At 34.5% G+C, this 20616-nt stretch overlaps 2 protein-coding genes, 1 non-coding gene and 1 pseudogene across 4 annotated transcripts; 1 reads left to right on the top strand and 3 right to left on the bottom strand.

Moving 5' to 3' along the window:
* Positions 1 to 1550: 1550 nt before the first annotated feature.
* On the bottom strand, positions 1551 to 5944 carry LOC143539025 (E3 ubiquitin-protein ligase SINAT3-like). The gene is made up of 3 exons (XM_077032448.1): positions 5398 to 5944; positions 2665 to 3051; positions 1551 to 2044 (listed from the first exon to the last, which is right to left on the bottom strand). Exons 1-3 carry the CDS (start codon positions 5608 to 5610, stop codon positions 1679 to 1681), a joined length of 966 nt encoding a protein of 321 aa, XP_076888563.1. The 5' UTR covers positions 5611 to 5944; the 3' UTR covers positions 1551 to 1678.
* Positions 5945 to 7682: 1738 nt separating this feature from the next.
* Positions 7683 to 9366, bottom strand: LOC143538986 (cyclic pyranopterin monophosphate synthase, mitochondrial-like). 2 transcript variants are annotated; one of them, XM_077032416.1, is made up of 3 exons: positions 9240 to 9366; positions 8922 to 9051; positions 7683 to 8281 (listed from the first exon to the last, which is right to left on the bottom strand). In XM_077032416.1, the coding sequence occupies exons 2-3, from the start codon at positions 9021 to 9023 to the stop codon at positions 7691 to 7693; spliced, it is 693 nt and encodes a 230-aa protein (XP_076888531.1). In that variant the 5' UTR covers positions 9024 to 9051; positions 9240 to 9366; the 3' UTR covers positions 7683 to 7690. The 2 variants fall into 2 exon arrangements, with proteins under 2 accessions (XP_076888531.1, XP_076888532.1); XM_077032417.1 differs by having other exon boundaries at positions 8922 to 9313.
* A 1111-nt stretch (positions 9367 to 10477) lies between these two features.
* On the bottom strand, positions 10478 to 12077 carry LOC143539024 (cytochrome P450 703A2 pseudogene; annotated as a pseudogene).
* Positions 12078 to 13365: 1288 nt separating this feature from the next.
* Positions 13366 to 13437, top strand: TRNAQ-UUG (transfer RNA glutamine (anticodon UUG)). The gene has a single exon. It is a non-coding gene; the product is annotated as a tRNA-Gln (tRNA).
* Positions 13438 to 20616: the final 7179 nt, after the last annotated feature.

The following is a 20616-nucleotide window of genomic DNA, read 5'->3' on the forward strand; positions in this document are numbered from 1 at the left end:
GGAATCAAATACATAAAGATGAATAGTGGATAGATATAGACAATAGTCTACGGAATAATTGTGTTGTAACCAACAACAAAACTCTTCTACTTTTCGCATATCTCAATCAATGGCCCAAGTAAAACTATTGGACAAAATCCTAAAAGACTGAGTTTACTGGAATTAACTATCGTGTACAGCTTACAAGTGTAAGTAGTTTTTGTATGCAATTCAATTTGACTAATATAATACATAGCTACATGCACACTTGATAGTTGATAGTTTCTTCACCATGGTGAGGTATCATTCAACCAATTTGTTTGCTTATCCATCTACAATTAGTGTTAAGTTACTCATGGATTTTCTTGGGAAAAATTCATTCGGCAACAGTGACCCGATTTCAAAAGTTTAAAAACATAATAAAGTTTAAATAGGGCAAGTAAATAGTAATGTGTAAATTAATTAATTTATATAAGTTTTTAATTATTTTTACATATTTAAGGAAAACTTTAAACGAGTTCATGTAGTTCCTTAAATGAGCCATAGCTCGGCTCGAGCTCGGTTGTACAGTGTGAAATTAATGCATACAAGTCCAAAAGAGATCAAACTTAAAAATACACAATGCTTGTTAAGGCTCGACAAGCGTAAGCAAGTTTCTAATATAAGACTCGAGCTCAGGTTCGATAACGGAATGAGCTTTATTTAAGGCTCGGGCTTGGCTCGAGCTCGAGTTCGAAAAAGGCTCGGCTTGTTTTGAGTTGTGGGCCATCCATACAAAAAAATCATAGGTGATCTTGACTCTTGACACCTGTTCACATGGTTGGACACTTGGACTCATAAGGGATATGCTGCCATTAAGGATGAGCAAAACATGAACCGGTAACGAATAGGTATCAAGTTTTGAGTTTTTGGTATTGATATTTTTCGAATTTTGTCTTCAATACTGATAGGTTACTAGTACTGAACCGAACATTTCAGTATCAGTATCAGTTTTCAAGAATTTGGGAAAATCAGTACCCGCTCATCGCTAGTTTCCATGTTGGAATGTAGAGATGCCAATCTTATGGGCTGGTTCTTACTTAACCTGAACACTGTATTTGGGTTGAACATCAACTTTATCTTGTAACTTAAATTTTGTAGCCCGAACATAGACATGTTTAACTATTTACCTAAGTGTGTTTTAAACGTAGTAATAAGGATGGTTGGTTGTTAAAAAACAGGTTAAGCAGGTAGTCATAAAACGAGCTAGTGAGTCAACAAGTTTGATTAAATGGATTAAACAAGCCAACATGAACAAAATACGTTTAGTTAAAACAGATCAACACGAACAAAACACATTTGGTTAAACATGTTAACATGAACATAACCTGTTTATCAAACGTGCTAGATATGACCACTCAAACCATTTTTACCCTGTCATATCAGACATTGTCACATGGAATTTATTACATCAAATACTTTGACTAAACAGAATTGTAACCCATATTGGAATTTAATGTATCAAACATTTTGTCACCCATCATATAACTGTATTCATATGCTTTGCATAGGAATCAGATTACTCACATCAATAATATCATTACCCAAAAATTTCCACACAAATACGAAAAACACACCTCCTTTGACCATTCTCTTTCGATTGCATCTACGAGTCGGTCCAAATTATAAATACGGGACCCACAAAACAAGACGAGCAAGTTTAACCACACAGATTTGGAATACAAACATTACTACCATCCGAGTTAGGCGGTTCTTTCCATATCCGACCCGTGACCCGCAACTTGAGTTCTTTCCTATCTCCCCCTGAGAAAAAGAGAGCCATATTTCTTTGTATTATTAGCCCATCATGACTGTCCCTAACTTTCCTATGACCATCTCTTATGCTTCTAGGGGTACCCTCCCATATAAGTTTTCTACCATTCCCGCCAACCTCCAAACTGTAACGGTAATTCCGTGCATCGTTTTCGTCGCCCATGAACCGCAAAAACGCCAGGTAGACCGGAGCCATGCTGAGCTGGAACGCCTCAAAGTGGAGGCAAAAATACTGACCATAGCAGTTGAACACCTGTATATATAAAGTTTACGATTAATTTCATACATACCCTTACAAACTTGAAAATTTTCATATATATCCCGATTAAAACTAAAAATACCACATATACCCAATCTTAATGAAATTTTACTTAATGACCATTCTACCCCATACCAGTATAAATGTTCAAACTGTTTTTTTTTAATGGATTTTGATCGACTTCAACAATACCTCTTTTGTTCTCTCGACGGCTGCTAATCGAACAATCAAATCTCAGAATCTATATGTTCGACTCAGATGATCTAACTTGAACCAGACAGTCACATGATAAAAAAATAATTTTCAAGTTAAAACAGGTAAAAAAAATATTAAGCTAAAAATGGTTCAATAAAAAATCTTGAAGTTAAAAGATGGGCATATATGAAATTTTTAAGTTTTAAAAATAAGGGTAAATGGTCATTTGTTAACTTGTTTTTAGTGAATTGGATATATCTAATATGTTGACTACTTTGTAAAGGTACATATGATATTTTTAGTTTTGCATAGCTATGTATGATATTTTCTAAGTTTGTAAAGAGTATATATGAAATAGCCCCTAAAGTTTAAAACTAAGAAGTTTGACCAAAGTCAAATAGCAGAAAATGCATACTAACCGTAAGCATCCACGTGGCATTTTCAACTTCGCGTGGATTGGACTTAACGTAACGGTGGTTGAAAGTGTATCCGGAGTGCATATCTACTTTATGATCATCTCTCAAATGGGAAACTAAAAAAGGGATATCGCCAACAATCGAGCACTCTGATCCGGCATACGGACAGTTGTATGGCCTAAAATTGCAAACAGCCTCATGTTTCAGTTTATTATAGTATTGGAAAATCCCAGGGCACCCGAGTGAGAAGTATTTGCATGGAAACTCGAGTGATTCGGCCACTTTTTCCAAAGCAAGACACCTTATGTCCCCAAGTTCTTGTCTACAAGTTGGACACCGGTTGTGTACACGCGTCTTGCACGTGGAACATATCGTGTGCCCGTTGTGACACTGCACAGTATCACAAATAAAATTACCATATATGCAGTTGACTTTTGCAGTCAAACCAAAGATTTTAACTTGAAATCTGTCACAGTGGTTTCTAAAAAGGTTTCAAAGATGGTTTTTTGACTTCATGATAGCTTCTTAATTATTATAGATATTGGAATAAAACTGGTAATAAATTTCACACTAATTTTAATTTGATTAAACGAATATGTTTTAGGTGTGCAAATGAGCCAAGCCGCTCGCCAGCTACTCGAGATCGGATCGATAAAAAACTCAAAATGAGCTGATTCTTATCGAGCCCGAGCCTTAACAAAACTCGTTTAGTTATCGAGCCCGAGCTCGAGCTAAGCTTTGGCTTGTTTAAAGCACTACACACAATTTTTTTTTTATGTTTCGATGTTTTGTATTAAATGTTACAACATATATTACGTGTGCAAAAAAAAACAAATAAAACGATGTTACATAGGGTTTTCACAACTCAAATGGGTTTTCATTCTATACTTCCCCTGTATATATATATATATATATATATATATATATCTACCTATATTCTAATAAAGTAAAATAAATGTAGACACTTGTCATATTTTGGTTAACTCTCACAATTTTTTCCCTCCAAAACTAATTTACCCTAATATATGTAATAAATCAATAATTATTCACTTTCCTTTTACACTATATTTATATATTTTTATAAATATAAATATTAACATATTATTTTACTATATATTTCAAAATACTTGTTGAATTTCAAAAATCAACAACAAATCATGTTTCTCAAATGAAAATTGTTTCGGGTTTTTTTATGGAACTTAAATTTGATATTATGGGTCAAAAGTTGGTAAATAGATTACTTGATACAAGTTAACTACATTAGGTCAAAATTTGTTACGAGTCAAAAATGAAAATTTTGAGTATTTTTAAAAGTTTGAGAATGCAAAATAGATTTATTGTCAAATTTGTTATGGGTTCAAAGTGTTGACTTTGAAATGTCAAAAGTATGAAAGTTATAATTTTAAACATGATTCAGGTTTTAAATTTATTTTTAAGGGCATTTTTTAAAATAATCAAAAGGTTCGGGATTTGGCAAACTGACTATTTTTCCCTCAACTATTAAAATGTAAAAAAAGACTGCGAACACTTTCGACATACCACCCCCATGCCTATTAATGCTTCTAACTTTTATCAATTTTGAAATATTTATGTTAACATTAATTTTTCCTTCAATGGTGGTCAGAACGTTGTATGAGAAGCATGTCATGGAAAACTATGCTCAAATGAAACAAACTATTCACAAAATTGGATGGGTTAGCATGTTATTTTTTATGTTGTCATTATGACAAAGTCGAGAAGCCCTCTGAAACTTATTAGAATCTTTTTCATGGCGTAACTTAAAAAACATAGCTCTTGAAGAACATCCATTGTTACAATTTAATGTTCTACTTTCCTTTAATGAGTGGTAAATTGATAAATATATCAATAAAGGTAATGCTCCTTTTGTATTTAGACTGACTGGTTAGAACTACCGTATGAGAAGCTTTATTTTCGAAATTGGTTCATAACCAAAAGTCTTTCAATTATACATATATGGCACCGAGAATGAATTTTTCAATAGAAAAAAATATTCTCGGGTACGTTTTTGCACGAACATTTTTTTATTACGTTCACTTAAAAAAATAATTTTGTGATATAAATAAAATCAATTTATGTACACATTGTATAGATACAAGCATAGATGTAATACATTTTTTTTTCATATACGCTATGTAATTATTTGTTTTAATTATAATTTTATAATTTGAATTATCCCGTGTGTGACACGGGCTCTAAAACTAGTATGTAATATATATATATATAATTAAGAATGTATATAGACAAATTAATAAATAATAAACAAACCAAGCCCCGAATCAAGCTCAAGCTTTAAAAACAGAGCTTGAATCGAGCTTGAACTCAGCCCGTTTACACCCCTAAATTGTTGACCAAAAAAAAAAAAACAAACCAAGCCTGAACCCGAATCAAGCTCAAGCTTTAAAAATAGAGCTTGAATCGAGCTTGAACTCGGCCCGTTTACACCCCTAAATTGTTTGACCAAAAAAAAAAAAACCAAACCAAGCCCGAGCCTGAATCGAGCTTGAACTCAGCCCATTTATACCCCTATATTGTTTGACCAAAAAAAACAAATCACACCAACTTGAAATCTGAAGAATTAAGTTCATATATCTATCATATGATATAATGCCAGCTTCAACATATAAATCTCAATCAACACAGGTCAAATCCAAAGTCAACACAATTTAATAACACCAACAAAATTAAAAATTAGAAGTCAAATCTGCCATTTCATACCTGATGAATTGGAGGGTACATTGAATTGGTACAAACAGGGCATTCAAGAAGCTCATGAACACTGGTTGTCGAGTTAATCGCCAAAGGAACAACAACATTATTAACATTATGACTTTTGGGGACCTGTGGATTCTTTTGACGATGATGATGACGTGGGATTTCTTCATCCAATACATCAGAGGTTGAAACACATTCAATATTATCAATATCCATTTTTGGGTGTAGAAAAAAATTGAATCTTGGTCAAGATTTTGTGGGTTTTGTTTGATTTTCAAGAAATTAAAAAGCTTTAGTTTTTTCCCTCCAAATTGGGTTAAAAATGATGAATCTTGATCAAGATTTTGTGGGTTTTGTTTGATTTTCAATGAATTAAAAAGTTTTAGCTTTTTCCCTCCAAATTGGGTTAAAAATGATGAATCTTGATCAAGATTTTGTGGGTTTTGTTTGATTTTCAAGAAATTAAAAATCTTTTTTTTTCTTTTTCCCTCCAAATTGGGTTAAAAATGATGAATCTTGATCAAGATTTTGTGGGTTTTGTTTGATTTTAAAGAAACTAAAAAGATTTTGTTTTTTCCCTCCAAATTAGGTTAAAAATGATGAATCTTGATCAAAATGAATCTTGATCAAGATTATGTGGGTTTTGTTTGATTTTCAAGAATTTGAAAAGCTTTTGCTTTCATCCCATAATAATTTAAAACTGATGAATCTTGATCAAGATTATATGGGTTTTGTTGATTTTCAAGAAATTAAAAAGCTTTAGTTTTTTCCCACCAAAATTAGGTTAAAGATGATGAATCTTGACCAAGATTATGTGGGTTTTGTAAATCTTGAAGAAATTAAAAAGATTTTGTTTTTTCCCTCCAAATTAGGTTAAAAATGATGAATCTTGATCAAGATTATGTGGGTTTTGTTGATCTTGAAGAAATTAAAAAGCTTTTTGATTTTCCCTCCAAACTAGGATGAATCTTGATCAAGATTATGTGGGCTTTGGTTGGTTTTGAAGAAAATGAAAAGCTTTTGTTTTCCCTCCCATATTAGGATAAAGATGATGAATCCATAACCAGGGAGAGGAAGGTTGAAGGAAGGGGCAAAGAAGGTGCTTTTCTTTTCTTGATAGGTTTTTGTTATTATTTTTTATAATTATATTTTTTATAATTTATTTTTGTTGTGGACTTGTGGGAGATGGAGAAAATGAGATCAGTGGACAGGGTTGGGTTATAGATATTTTTGTAAGTTATGCTCAAGAGTAATAATAACAGTGCAAATACAGTTGGGAAGAGGAAGACTTCAATTTTTTTGTGGATGTATTTGGTATGCAAGACAATAAATTCCTTTTCATTACATTTCTATATCTAGGTTGGCATCATAATGTTATGACCTAAAATGTAACATTTGACTTATTGCTTTTTTTCTCTCCTATAGCAAATTATATAATCATTCATTTTATGAAGTTATGTAAATTGGTTAAAGTCATAAGCAATAAGGTTGAAGATAATTTCAAGGCCATCAATCACAACATCTCTATAGTCTATAGTCTTCATTGTGACTTCAAAACCACAAAACATATTGTCCAAGAGGCAGGGTAACGTGCTCACAACTAGTCTGGTTTTCAAAACATTGGGTAACAGATGAGATACACAAAATGAAGTGCAAGTATCGAGTGAATATGTTGTACCGCGTGAGAGAGGAGACAATGTCTATTTGCAGGTTTACTGTATGGAAACATCAATTTCTACAACATCATAATAAGTTGGGCTCCTTAGGTATCCTATAATAATCTCTTAAGGAATTAGGATGAACACCTTAACTCAATAGCCCAAGAGGTTTGTTATAATCGTCATTATACGGAGGCTGTGGAAGATATCACATTGTGATGCATGTTATCTCAGTTTGAGATTTGGTTTGATGCAAGAAGGCGATGTTTTACGCATCATCCGAACTAATACCACATGAAAAATAGTGTGTTTGCTTGAAAATCTAGAGAGATGATATTTGTGGTGTTAAAGTCTACTAGTTAGTAGTTACACCAATCACATGCATTGAATATGTTATTTAAAACTAAAAATTAGTTAACTTAAAAGTAGTTCAAATGCATCACTTCTTAAATCACTTCATAAAAAATATATAGTAAAATCAGGAAAAACAGAAACATGAAACCACCATTATGAAATAAGCCATGAAACAAGAAAATTATACCAATAAAGCTTTGTTCATCAAATCAACTTTGCACAATTAGGAGTAAATCTTCCTGGTCCTTTTATTAGAAAAGGTACTTATACAAAACCGACACGCATCATTTCTTCCTGGACCAATCACCACTCTTCCCTCCAACTTTATGCTCCAAACGCACATCCGTAATCCGAATATCCTTTGAAGCAGCCTTACACATATCATACACTGTTAAACCAGCAACCATGACAGCTGTCATCGCTTCCATCTCGACCCCAGTTTTCCCAGTCGAAGCAACCTCCCCTTCTATTTCAACATTATAATCATCAGGGTTCAATCTCAAATCAACCCGAACATGTGTCAAATTAATATTGTGACATAGTGGTATAAGGTTACTAGTCTGCTTTGCTCCTGTTATTCCAGCTAACTTTGCCACACTAAGAACATCTCCCTTTGCAACCTGATTGGCTGAAACTAAATCAAATACTTTTTTTCCCAAAATAACCTTGCAGCTAGCAACTGCAACTCTCTTGCTAATATCTTTATGAGACACATCCACCATTTGGGCTTCACCTTTGACACCAACATGGGTCAATTTGGATTCATTTTTTATATTATCGGTTGATATTAACTCGGAATCTTGTGAAACGGGCTGGCTTTCACTTGAACCGGTAAGACTTGTAGGCGGAGCTTCACCAAACACAAACTCCATCTCCTGAAATCCAAGATAAACAGTGTTGTAAAAATCGGTATTAGTCGGCCAAAGCCGGTCCAAATCCAAATCGGCCCAAATTGTTCAAATTTCGGTCAAAATGGGTCAATTTTTGAAGTACGTTTATTAATCCAATCCGATAATAAGTTTGAGAAATCATATATAAAATTTTGAAAGTGGAAAATCACATATAAAACTCCAATCCGATGATCCATATTAATCGCTAGTCGGTGCCCGACTGCCCGATTAGCTCCTAGCGAGTTCTGCAAGACTGTATCTTTGTACATACAATGTCAATGAAACAAACCAGTTTTAATTGGTAAAGCAGCAGAACTGGTCAAAATTTTGGTCAAAACAGGTCAAAATTTTAGAAGTATTTGAAAAATTATATTTATTAATCCAATCCGATTAATAAGTTTGAAAAAACATATATAAAATTTTCAAAAATTTTGTGTTTACATATATTATTTTGGAAAATCACATATAAAACTCCAATCTGATGATCCATATTAATCGCTAGTCAGTACCCCACTGCCCGATTAGCGCCTAGCGAGTTCTACAAGACTGTATCTTTGTAAATACAATGTCAATGAAACAAACCAGGTTCAACTTTTAAAGTGACAAAAATAAACTTGATGCATACCTTGTTAAGCTCAGCTATAGTGCTGCCAAGATCATGGCTACTGTTATTACAAAACAACCTTCTTGATTTAGGTAACATAGATACCGCGAGCCGACGAAACATGGCAACAATACAGCTCCCTTGGAGTCACCTTTACAAAAATTTTAAGTGCAAATGAATTACTAAACACATCTAATGAAACTAAAAACACAATCAAGAACATTTTTTATACTCATTCTCATTTGGGCATTTTAACAAACACCTGGAGTGCATTAAACCAAGTCACTGAAAAAATAAAGATATGTCACAAAATTAGATTAAAATACAATAAAGACTCACCAATTAAGCAACTTTATAAGAGTAAACTAGATTATTATTTGTATAAAATCTGCTTAGCGTTCATTCGAATCAACACTTCTTACAAACCGGGTGCAATAACCGGTTCCACCTGTTATAAATGGGGTTTTATTTTATAATCTAGAGGCATACAAAACCGGTTTGGGAGGAAAACCGTGAAATGGATTAGTCAACAGATTATAAAAAAGCGGTTTGTAAAAAACAGGTTCGGGTTATAAACCAATTTAAGAGGAAAAATGTTTGAACCAAAGAGATCGATTTGGTTAAGCTTATAAACTGATTTGGAAAAAACCGGTTGTTTTACAAAGCGGGTATGGTCCAAAACCGATTTAAGTTAATGAAACTACCAATTAGCGGTTTGGGTCAGGTCCAAACTGGTTTTGCCCAAACCCGTGTGTTTTGGTGAAATGGGTCGGGTTAGAAACTAGTTTATTAGACCCATACAGGTTTTCTTTTTCTTTTCTTTCTTTTTTGTTTTTTTATATCTCTATTTTAATCTAGTCTTTTTCAAGCTGCGTTATGGCTGTTAGACCTCTCGTTGTGAGCTTAAAAGAGAGTTACATCATGACATGGCAGGCTTCAAAGCCCCAAACACCGCGTCGGGCTTTAAAGGGGATAATGGTGGGGCCAACTCATGTTTTCAAAGGTAAAGGAATTGAGCTTTAAAAATATAATTAAACTGAACGGTAAATGGGCTTTAAAGCCCCCATTGTCTATATGACCGTGACGTGACACTTTATCGGAGATTTTAAAGCCTCTCCACAACATGCAGTTTTATTTTGGGATCGTTTTTTGAGTTTTCTTCAACCCTTTTACCACGTGTGTTATGTAAATACCGGGATGTGCTGGTTTATTGACCAACTTTAAAAAAATGCTATCTATTACCTTAAATTTCAAAAACGCTCTCAAAGTTTTGATTCTCAAATAGTTAAATGTATTCCGAATGTGGTCAATCATAATCTTTCCTTGTTATTTGTTTATCTTTGATTCTTGTACGGCAAGTGGAAATTTATTGGCGCGTTTTTAAGTTTAAGGACGCGCTCGTTTCACAAAATTCGTGGAAATTCAAAGAATCGGAATTAAAATCCCATGACATGGCGTGCTCATTTCGTTGATCCATTACGCAGGTCAAATCAATTTTATCATTTATGTATATAAAAATATGGAAATTCAAGAACAACAATTTAGATAGTAAATTCATTTTTTCATACTAATCTTATTTATGTGGTTACAATTGTCATTCATTTTCCTTTTACTTTACATTCTTTTCATTTGTTACTTATACATATGACTTGCTAAACGAGGCCTTGCAACAGCCATTAATGTTTTGGCTTTAGGCATTGTCATTCCATACACTTCTTCAGTATCTATATCCTCACATTTCATTCCATCAGGTGGACTCCAATCAAAGCTATGAAAAAGCCGAGCCAACGCCATTAACACAAGCGTTACACCAAGTGGCGCGCCCGGACACTTCCTCTTTCCCGCACTAAACGGTAAAATTTTGAAATCGTCCCCATGACTTATCTCCACTCGAGATCCGTCACTAGTCAAGTGACGTTCTGGGCGGAACACATTTATGTCATCCCAGATGAATGCGTTCCGCCCAAGCCCATGTGTGTTAATAAACACGCGGGTCTTGGGTGGAATGTAATAGCCATTAATCTCCGTGGCACGTAATGACTCGTGCGGGATCAGAAAGGGTCCCGCTGGGTGCATTCTAAAGGTTTCGCGAACCACGCACCGTAGGTAGTTTAGACTTGACAAGTCTAACTTGGACACCATACGGTCCGGGCCCACGACTTTATCAAGCTCGTCTTGGATCTTTCTAAGAACATGTGGATGTTTGATTACTTCAGCCATTGCCCACTCATTAGTCACTGTTGATGTGTCTGTTGCTGCAGCTATCATATCTTGAACTAACGCTTTAATTTGTGTATCATCCATATGTTTTTTACCATCTTCACCTGGTAAAGATAATAACACATCAACAAAGTCAATAATTCCATCATCATTTTGTTCTAAACTCGTCTTTCGTCGCCTATGTTCTTCGATGATTTTTGAGTGAAAGTCGTCGACGCGTTTCTCTACTTGTCGCATTTTCTTCTCGCAACCATACGGGTCGAACCATCTCCAAAATGGTAGATAATCGCCTAAATAGATCAAGCCTAGTAGCCAAAATAGTTCATGGGTTATGTGCGTAAACTCCAAGGCCTCTTTTGGGCCGGCTGAGCCCGACCCGAAGTATTGTTTACCTAACAACATTCGGGTCACACTGTTCATAGAAAATGCACCCAAAACTTCTCTTAGGTTAATTGGGTCATGGGCTTGAGACAAAGCCTATACATCTTGTACCAAATGTTGGGCTTCTGACGCGCGTTGCTTCGCGAACGATTCGAGTCTTTTTGTTGTAAGAAGTTGTTCCATGCATATCCGTCGCATCCATTTCCAACGAGGTCCGAAGGGTGCGAGTGCCACATCACCGCAGATGTAAGCTAGGTGAACCGCGGCTAGGGTTTGTGGTCGGGAAGCGAAAACATCATCTTGTTTAAGAAGTATCTCACGGATGATGTAAGGGTCGTTAGTGGTGATGGCGTCTACTTTCCCTAAACGAAGGTAGACCAGTGGTCCATAACGTTCACAGAAAGAAGCCAGGTCCCTGTGAGGCAATGGCCCAAGTTGTAGAAGATTTCCTACTATGGGCCACCTCGGGGGACCTGGCGGGAGTCTATGATTCGTTTGTTTAGTGACGCATAAGGATATAATTTTTGATACAAGAAATGCAAGGACAATGATATATGGTAGAGGTTGAATGTCCATCATTTCTTGCTTTGCCAAGAGAAAGATATGAGCAATTTAAGGTAAACTTTTACACAATTTTTTCATGTTAAGGTTTATTTGCTTGTTTCTAGGTTTGGAGTTAGGTGTGGGTTGGTTACACCACCTTCTTTACGTACTAGAAGATAATATTATTTTTATTAGAACTTACTTGTCAATGTCTTTTAGTTTAGTTAGTTTAGTTTTCATATATGATTATGTTACATGTTGTTCATAAAGGCTATCTTAATCTACATAAATATAGTCTTTTTTGTAATTTATTTCATGATAGTAACTTGTTCTTAGATACATTTGAATAAGTGGTCCATAGAATCTTAATACAAGTAATAGACCCTCTCCAACGCTGCAAACGAAGAACGTGTACTTCTCTTCTCCACATGAGGAGAAGGATCACGGGCGGCCTTCCTCCCACCCCCCAACCCCCCTCTTTCACATTTATCGACTTTCTATTCTAGTCTCCTTGTCAAGCTAGTGTCCCCTGTCTTCCTTCATTCCTATGCCCTTCACGGTCCGGATTTCTCCATCTCAAGACGTTGAAAATAATCTAATACGGTTTTTTGGTTAAATGCATAATCAGTTGTTTTAAGCAATGTATTTTTGTGGCATTTACGAAATTAACTTCTAAGAATGTTGAAGATAAAAATTATATAAAAAAAATACTTTAGGAGGATCTTGGAACATTAAGAGTGAAATGTAAGGACTTGTTTTGAACCAATGAGCGCAAACTAAAGGGAACGATTTTCATGGTAAAGATCACAATTTATCGAATTTTAACTTATGTTGTGGTTTACTAATTGCTTAGTAGTTTTGTCTATGTTGTCCTCCACGCCATATTTCACATAAATTGCTTTTGCTTTTTTAATAACAACAAGTTATAGAAATAGTTCCGAATAACTTTAAATATAATGCGTAAACCTAGCCGGTCCGAATACACCAAGTGATAATCCCAAACTTCTGGGCCACAACCAATTAAGCCATCACCAAGCACACCAGTTGTGATACCGATGCAAGACAATGAGAGTACGAGAACACACGTATACTATAAAAAGTCTCAAGACATCATGAAATAATTTATTGAAATAAATATATTATATCAATTATAATTATGTTTCTGTTATTGGAAAAATAAAAAAAAGAAAAGTCTGCTTATTATCCTGAGATATTTGTGAATATAAATAAAAGTAATCCACCCGGTGGTAAACATGGAAAATAAAATTGATTTTTAAGTTTACATGTACAAATAGATTGTTGATAAGAAAACGTACAAGTTGATTCTATAGTCTAGTGGTTAGGACATTGGACTTTGAATCCAGTAACCCGAGTTCAAGTCTCGGTAGAGCCTATACATTTTTTATTTACATTCTTTTTTGTGCTTATTTCATTTTAGTCCTTCTAGTTTAGATCAGGTTACACAATGGCGGCATAGAATTATTGAACCGCAGGACTTATCGTTGAATATTTTATATTTTCAGTCCTCGTGGTTTTATAATTTTATTATATATATCTTTTAAATCGAAATTGAGTCATCATTTAATTAAAAAACCAGTAAGCATATAAAAATATTAATTGACGAGATAAAATAAACATTTTATTTACAACACATAGAGAAGACCTATATTTTATGCCCATCGCCAAACCAACTAGAGTTACTCTTTCTACGACCTCTCCACTGCTATGACTATCTTCACCTGACTATCATCATCGTTGCCACATGTGACCACTGCCACTTGCAACTACCAATTCAAGCAACTTCTAACAATTAAACTATCTATTTACGTGTTTGATTCATTAATGATTATAGAAAGATGATTTTCCATCAAGAATTGGTTGGTTGTTTGTTTAGATTTAGAGTTTGAACTCTATTGAGCATATTTGTTAATATACAAGCACATCGTTTTTTGTTTTAATATCTTCACATTTCATACTTGATTTAGGATTTTCCATATTAAGTTTCTAATTGAAGACAAACGTTTATTGCACTTAACGAGATTTTATTTCTTTACAAATCAGGTTCTCTATCGAACATAATCCTGAAACGCTAGACTTAAAAAAACACATTGCTCTTTGCTTTTGATATTGTTAATGGTGGGCTTATTAGTTAGGAGGCCTCTATGAAAGATAAGAAAAGGAAAAGAGTCAATTTAATTTTCATGAGTCATCTCTTAGTAGAGATGAGATCGGTACCGGTATCAGTTTCGAAAATACCGGTACTGAAAATTGCAAATTTTGGTATCGGTGTCCGAAATGTTTGGTTTGAAATCGGAACGGTACTGATATTGAAGGCAAAATTCAAAAAATAACTGTACCGAAAACTCAAAACCTGGTGCCGATTCAGTACTGAACCCGAGTATGCTCATCCCTATCTCTCATTATCATATACTATATAGATACAAACGCCATGTCTTATTATAAGTTTTCAAGATTGTAGCCTCATGTAAAACGAATACATAGGCAAAATACCAAGATCAAATGACACGGTATTGTTTGGCATAAGTATATTTTTATTATTAAAAGATCTGACTAATAATTAATAGGTGATCTTTGAATTATTCAGTATGTTTCTGAAACTTTACCATTAGGAGACTTTATGATCTATTAAAAGATGTTTTTAGTGAATCAAACACCATTTACCTTTTACCAGTTCAGAGTTAAGAGACTGTTTACCCTGAATCAATAAGAGGTTGAGTGTTTTTGCCTTTTTGGTTACACCTCTTAATAATGATTAAGTTCTGAAGACGTGCTGAATGATTTAGAACCGTCCTAAATTAAGATGCTATCAAACCATCCAAAATTATATTATACTATATTTACAAATGACAAGTTTGGTGCTGCAAGTGTCCTATTGGGCCACTTGGCGACACTAAACTGGCCCGCAAGTTTTGTTTTTGTTTTCTTAGTTCACTCATCATAACAAACGCAACGGAGACCGACCGAACGCCAACTTTTCGGTCCCGGTATTATAGTGAACATGACGGAAACCGACCGAATTCCCGTAGACTCACCGTTTCAACGCCCGGGATTGACAACGGTTGGGTTGTACTAACGCTCGAGTTTTACCGACCGACACCACCCCATTGGTCCACTTCAATTTTTATAGTTTTTTTTTTTGTTTTATATTTGTTTTTAATTCCAGTACAATAACATTGAAATCACATCGACTTACCGGCTCAACAATTGGGTTCTACCACCGTCTAAGTTTTTACCGATGTTGCGCCGGACTAAAAACTAATTAAGCACATTAAACAAGTTCCCAAACAAGTTTTAAAAACCCCTCCAAACACCCACCTTCCTTTGCTTGTTAATTGCAAAATAAACCCTTCCCTCCATTTGCTTACTTTCTCCAATGGAACTGGAACTGGAACTGGAACAAACAGTAATCGGAATCCTCAAGTCCGCCGACTTCGACACCGATACCGAACTCTCCGTCCGAAACCAGGCCGAGAAACTACTCGGCGTCCAACTCTCCGATCTCAACAGCAAGCGCTTAGTTACACGAATCGTTGAGTCGTTTCTGCTGTCTATTCCTCTGACCGATGAAGTTCGAGAAGAGAAACACACGGCGGACGAAGTGCAAACGGAGAATTTGTCCGTTGATGATGCCGGTGGACGTATTATATGCAGAGTGAGTTATTGGAAACCTAATGTCATGTTATTTAATAATTAGGTTAAAATATTATTAAATCAATTATTTATTAAGTTTTGATTGATTGTGTATGTGATATATGTAACTTGCATGTTTAAAATGTGCCTAGGGTTGTTAGAGTCATATTTACTCAAATGAATAATAATAATAATCAATGTTTTGAAAACCAGTTTTTTACTCGTACCAGATTTGGTTAAAAAATGGTGTGACCAGTTGAGCCGGGATTACAACTTCAACTCAAAAAATAACCCAAAAGTACATTAATAAACATATCACATGAACTAAACGTTACACATGAACAGTGATCGAGTCAAATAGGAAGTTTGTACTTTGTATATTAACTTAATCAATAACTAATCTTGAATTTGCAGGATGCAAAATTGGTTGATTAACGAATCGTCATTTATTGTGTTTACTCGTTTCAGTTTTATCTGCTAAGTTAAAAGTCATTTTTAAAAAATACGGGCTTTAAGAAAATATAAAAAATCTCTTGGGTTTAAAACCGGTTTGCCGGTTTGAACCGGTAGTTTTTTAAAAATTGGTGATACGATGTTTTAGAAAATCGCCCAAAAATACTGGGCTCTAAATGCAGGTGGTAACTTGAAACTGTTTATTATGATTTCTAGTGTGCCTAGGGTTGTTTAAGTCATATTTACTCAGATGAATAGAATAATAATAGTATTCTGCTGTCAAAATGATTAATTTTTGAATTGAAGATTGGCATGGGATATACAAACAAAATTCTAGCATCTAATTTAATATTGCCTATAATTTAATATTGTCTATAACTTGAGAACAGAGATTATTGTAGAGGAAAGATTGATGATAAATGTGATGCTGATAGATAAGGATAACAAAGATTTAACGGAAAAACGAATGCGCGATGATAATAACATCTGATAGATAAATGAACTACAAAGACAATGTAATTCCAAATGTGTAATTTGATCGATCTACTTTTGCAGTTAACCGCTAAATACCTAGAAGTTTAACTGCCCTAATTAACATAGCTAATCCTGTGTTCTAATCGTGATAATGACATAATGTTAGCATATATACACTGATAAAATACATGATACATATAGAAGTTTAGTGTATAACTTTAAATTCAATCTAACTCCCATTTGAATTAAACAGATAACTGCCAGTCGTCCCGGTTGAATATATGATATGATGGAATTGTTATGCGGTTAGTCGGTTAGCTAGGGTTACTAAAACAAGAAAACATTTCATGTGGTATTTGTAACTCAAAAAACTGTTTAGTCTAGGGTTTAAGTCATACTCACCCAGCTGTCTAGAAAAATTATATCCTGTTGTTAAAATGATCAATTTCTAACTTGAAGATTGCATGGGATCTATACATAGTAAATTCTAACATCAAATTTGAACATTTGGACTGCATTATATATAATTCGATATAATTATGTTACATATCACATGCCAAAGCTTAGCTCCCTTTTGACACAACTTACGGTACAGATAACCAACCGCTAGTCGTCATGGTTAAATATATGATGAACTGTTATGCGATTAGCTAGGATTATTGAAATCATAAAAATGATTTGATGTTCAGATTTTGGAATTTTATTTTCTGTTTTTAAAGACTTATGAAAATATGAATCTTATTACTGTTATACTAGTAATCTGGTGATTGGTTATCCGAATTGGTAAGTTTTGTAACCGTATTCTGATTATATGCTCTGATATTTTACTGTAATAAATTTCCATATTGTTTAATTATTGTTCTTGTTTTGCGTAGCTAGCAGGTCAGATGAGAGTTTCAGTTGAGAAGTGCAAAGGGACAAAATCGGTGGCAATAACGGAATACTATAAGAAACAAGGTAAGTGGAGATATGACACTATCTCTTTCAAGATGATGTTGATTAGTATGTTTATCATGCAATCAATTATTTTTCACTATATTGATTAGTGTTGATCTGGTTTTTGGTTTTCTTTTTTCAGGAATTACCTTGAACCCTAATGAATGGTCAGCATTTTGTTCAAGTTTTTCTGATATAGACGAAGCCATCGCAAAGATAGAATCAAGGATGAGGTACAACTCACTATTCTTCGTATATTATATGGTAGAGCTTATTGTTAATTTACAGTTTAGCATGATACATCTACATATTAGTAATTGGCTAATTATGATTTGGTTTATTTTATCATTTCTAAAGAAATTGAACCATATCTCATAATTGACTATAGTTGTAATGAAATACTGATAGTGAGATTTTGTGTTAGCTATTTAACACAAATTCAATATACTTAACAAACATATTTATGATCATACTTTATGCTTGTTTGAGAATTCGGTTCATTTAGCCATATAACTATCTGCAATCCTGTATAAGTGATGATACACCTTTAGCATGATTGTATTTCAGCCTATGAGTATACACATATATTATTTAATGACAACATTCACAAATTTGATTTAACTCAGAGATAAAGAGAGCAGAAAGATGCAAACTGAAGCAGGACCTTCAAATCCACCTAATAGGTTGGCTTATGAAGCCGACAAATGCCATCCCCTCATCCCCATCGCAACCACACGTTTCACGGGTAAAAATTACTACTGCTGGAAACGCCAGATGGAATTCTTTTTGAACCAGTTAAATTTGTTTTATGTCATCATTACACCATGCCCAAAACTCCCCGTTCCATTAGAAGGATCTTTTGAAGAAATCAACCGTTCAAAATCCCGTGAACAAAAGTGGATCAATGACGATTACATCTGTCGCCACACTATCCTGAACTCACTATCTGACCATCTCTTTGACCAATACTCAGTCAAATCGACAAATGCTAAACAATTATGGGACGACCTTAACAAGACGTATAATGATGATTATGGAACAAAAACATCTCATGTCAACAACTACATCAGTTTTCAAATGGTTGATGGGGTTTCGGTTCTTGAACAAGTTCACGAGCTTCACAGTATTGCAGGTGTTATTAGTACGACCGGGATAAACATTGATGAAAAGTTTCATGTTGGTGTTATCATTTCAAAACTCCCGCCTTCTTGGAAACATGTTCAGACAAAATTGATGCAACAAGAGTATTTAACTCTTGATAATTTGATATACATGTTGAAGGATGAAGAAGATTCAAGAAGTCAACATAAAAGAGAGAATGGGCTAGGAAAGAAAGACATGAAGGGGGTGTGCTTTGGATGTCGCCAAGAGGGTCACATGCGCCGAGACTGCCCTTTGACCCGACCCGGTGACAGAGACCGAAGCAACCAATTATATGGTTCCGGGTTTGACCAGTTCTAGGTGTTTGTCTTCCCAAGGATTAGTATTATTTGTTCTATGATTCTTTCTAAGTTTTCATTTTTGTTGTCATGTGTTATCTATTCATTGTTTATTGCAACATTGCATTATATGAACATAATTTGTTTTATAAAACATCATATGTGACTACTTGAAGTTTGACTTTTGTTAAGACTGAATGAAAACTGCAGGATTGGAGTAAGCATTGTATGTTGTACTTATTTTTATTGATTGAATTACACATTCTTTTCATTGGGTTGTGACGCATTATCAACTAATTGATTTTTGAGGAGGTTGATCCTCCTAGACTATCAATGTATTCTGTATCAACTAAAACTTGATCATGTTGAAGATTGATACGATGTAGGCTTCCCTCGTCGGCCGTACGCCTAGTATCTTTGGAAAATAAATGTTTGGGTATACTATAAGTTTGATCAGGAAACAGTAGATAGAGAAGACGAGGATAGTCGGCATCTACAAAATTTTTAATGGTCGGTGTGGCTTTGCCTGAAGCCCTGAATGATGGAAAATAGAGTAACATGGTTATTGTTATAATATCTTAAAAAGGAACTAATTAAAGGAAATAAATCATACTTTGAAAATTTTAATAATTACCATTATAAACGATGGACATGAATGGCTCTTTTCTTGATGTTGCACAATTCACATGGGCATAGGAAATACATTTCTCGCATTTGTAAATCCAAAGCTTCGGGTGGTAATAAAATGTAGCATCGCATACTTTTTGCATTTTGGGTAGTATTTAGCTCGTAACCGTCATAATGGGCACCTGTTTAGACACGATACGACCTGTTTAGCAAAAAAGTGTGCTATGCAATTTTACACATTTTTAAAAATAATTGAAATTAAGACGCTCGAGTACATTATTTCTCTTTCTTGGTACATCAAACGCATAACTGTCATGCTCAAACCACTAAAGTCAATTGTTAAAAGAGTCGTTTTCATGTTTGATACTTGTGTTAATCGCGTCGTCTCTAACCTGTTAAACACGTTAAGACACAAACTGACAGCCCTACCTTGTCGTTCCTCCTTAGGGAGGGAATAAGAAATGATGAGTGAATGGCTAAGGTGGAAAATGCCATCTGTGGTCTGTTGAATTAACAAACTTTTTGGTAGCTTAATACAATCAGCGTGTACCGCAAAGTCCAAACACATCCTACATTGAAAAAAGACTCCTTTATGTTGAATCCCACAAGCGTTACACTTACATAAAATGGGTATAGATACGAGAGACACTAGTGGGTGCGGGTGGCTCGGGTGATAGATCATTAGATCCTCCTTATGTCCTCTTCCACCACTCATTTCACATTAATGGTGAAAAAACAAGAACCTGGGCACATATAACACAATAATCACATATCGAAGAGAAGTCAGGTTGGCCGAGGTAAGAGGACGTGGGTGCGATGTGTGTTCTAACGTTGTTAGGATCTTTGCACCGAATTTATGAAGATGGTAAACACACAGGTTCATCATCTATAGCACATTTATGAAGATGGTACTCATTTACAAGTGCATAAAAACTCTTGTGTAATAAAATCCTTCTCTTCGTATCGGTGAAGCATATATTATAGCATAGAAT

The sequence above is a fragment of the Bidens hawaiensis genome, unplaced genomic scaffold, assembly GCF_021521415.1.
Source record: "Bidens hawaiensis isolate Kalapana, Puna unplaced genomic scaffold, B.hawaiensis_p1.1 tig00011791_1, whole genome shotgun sequence".
Lineage (NCBI taxonomy): Eukaryota > Viridiplantae > Streptophyta > Magnoliopsida > Asterales > Asteraceae > Bidens > Bidens hawaiensis.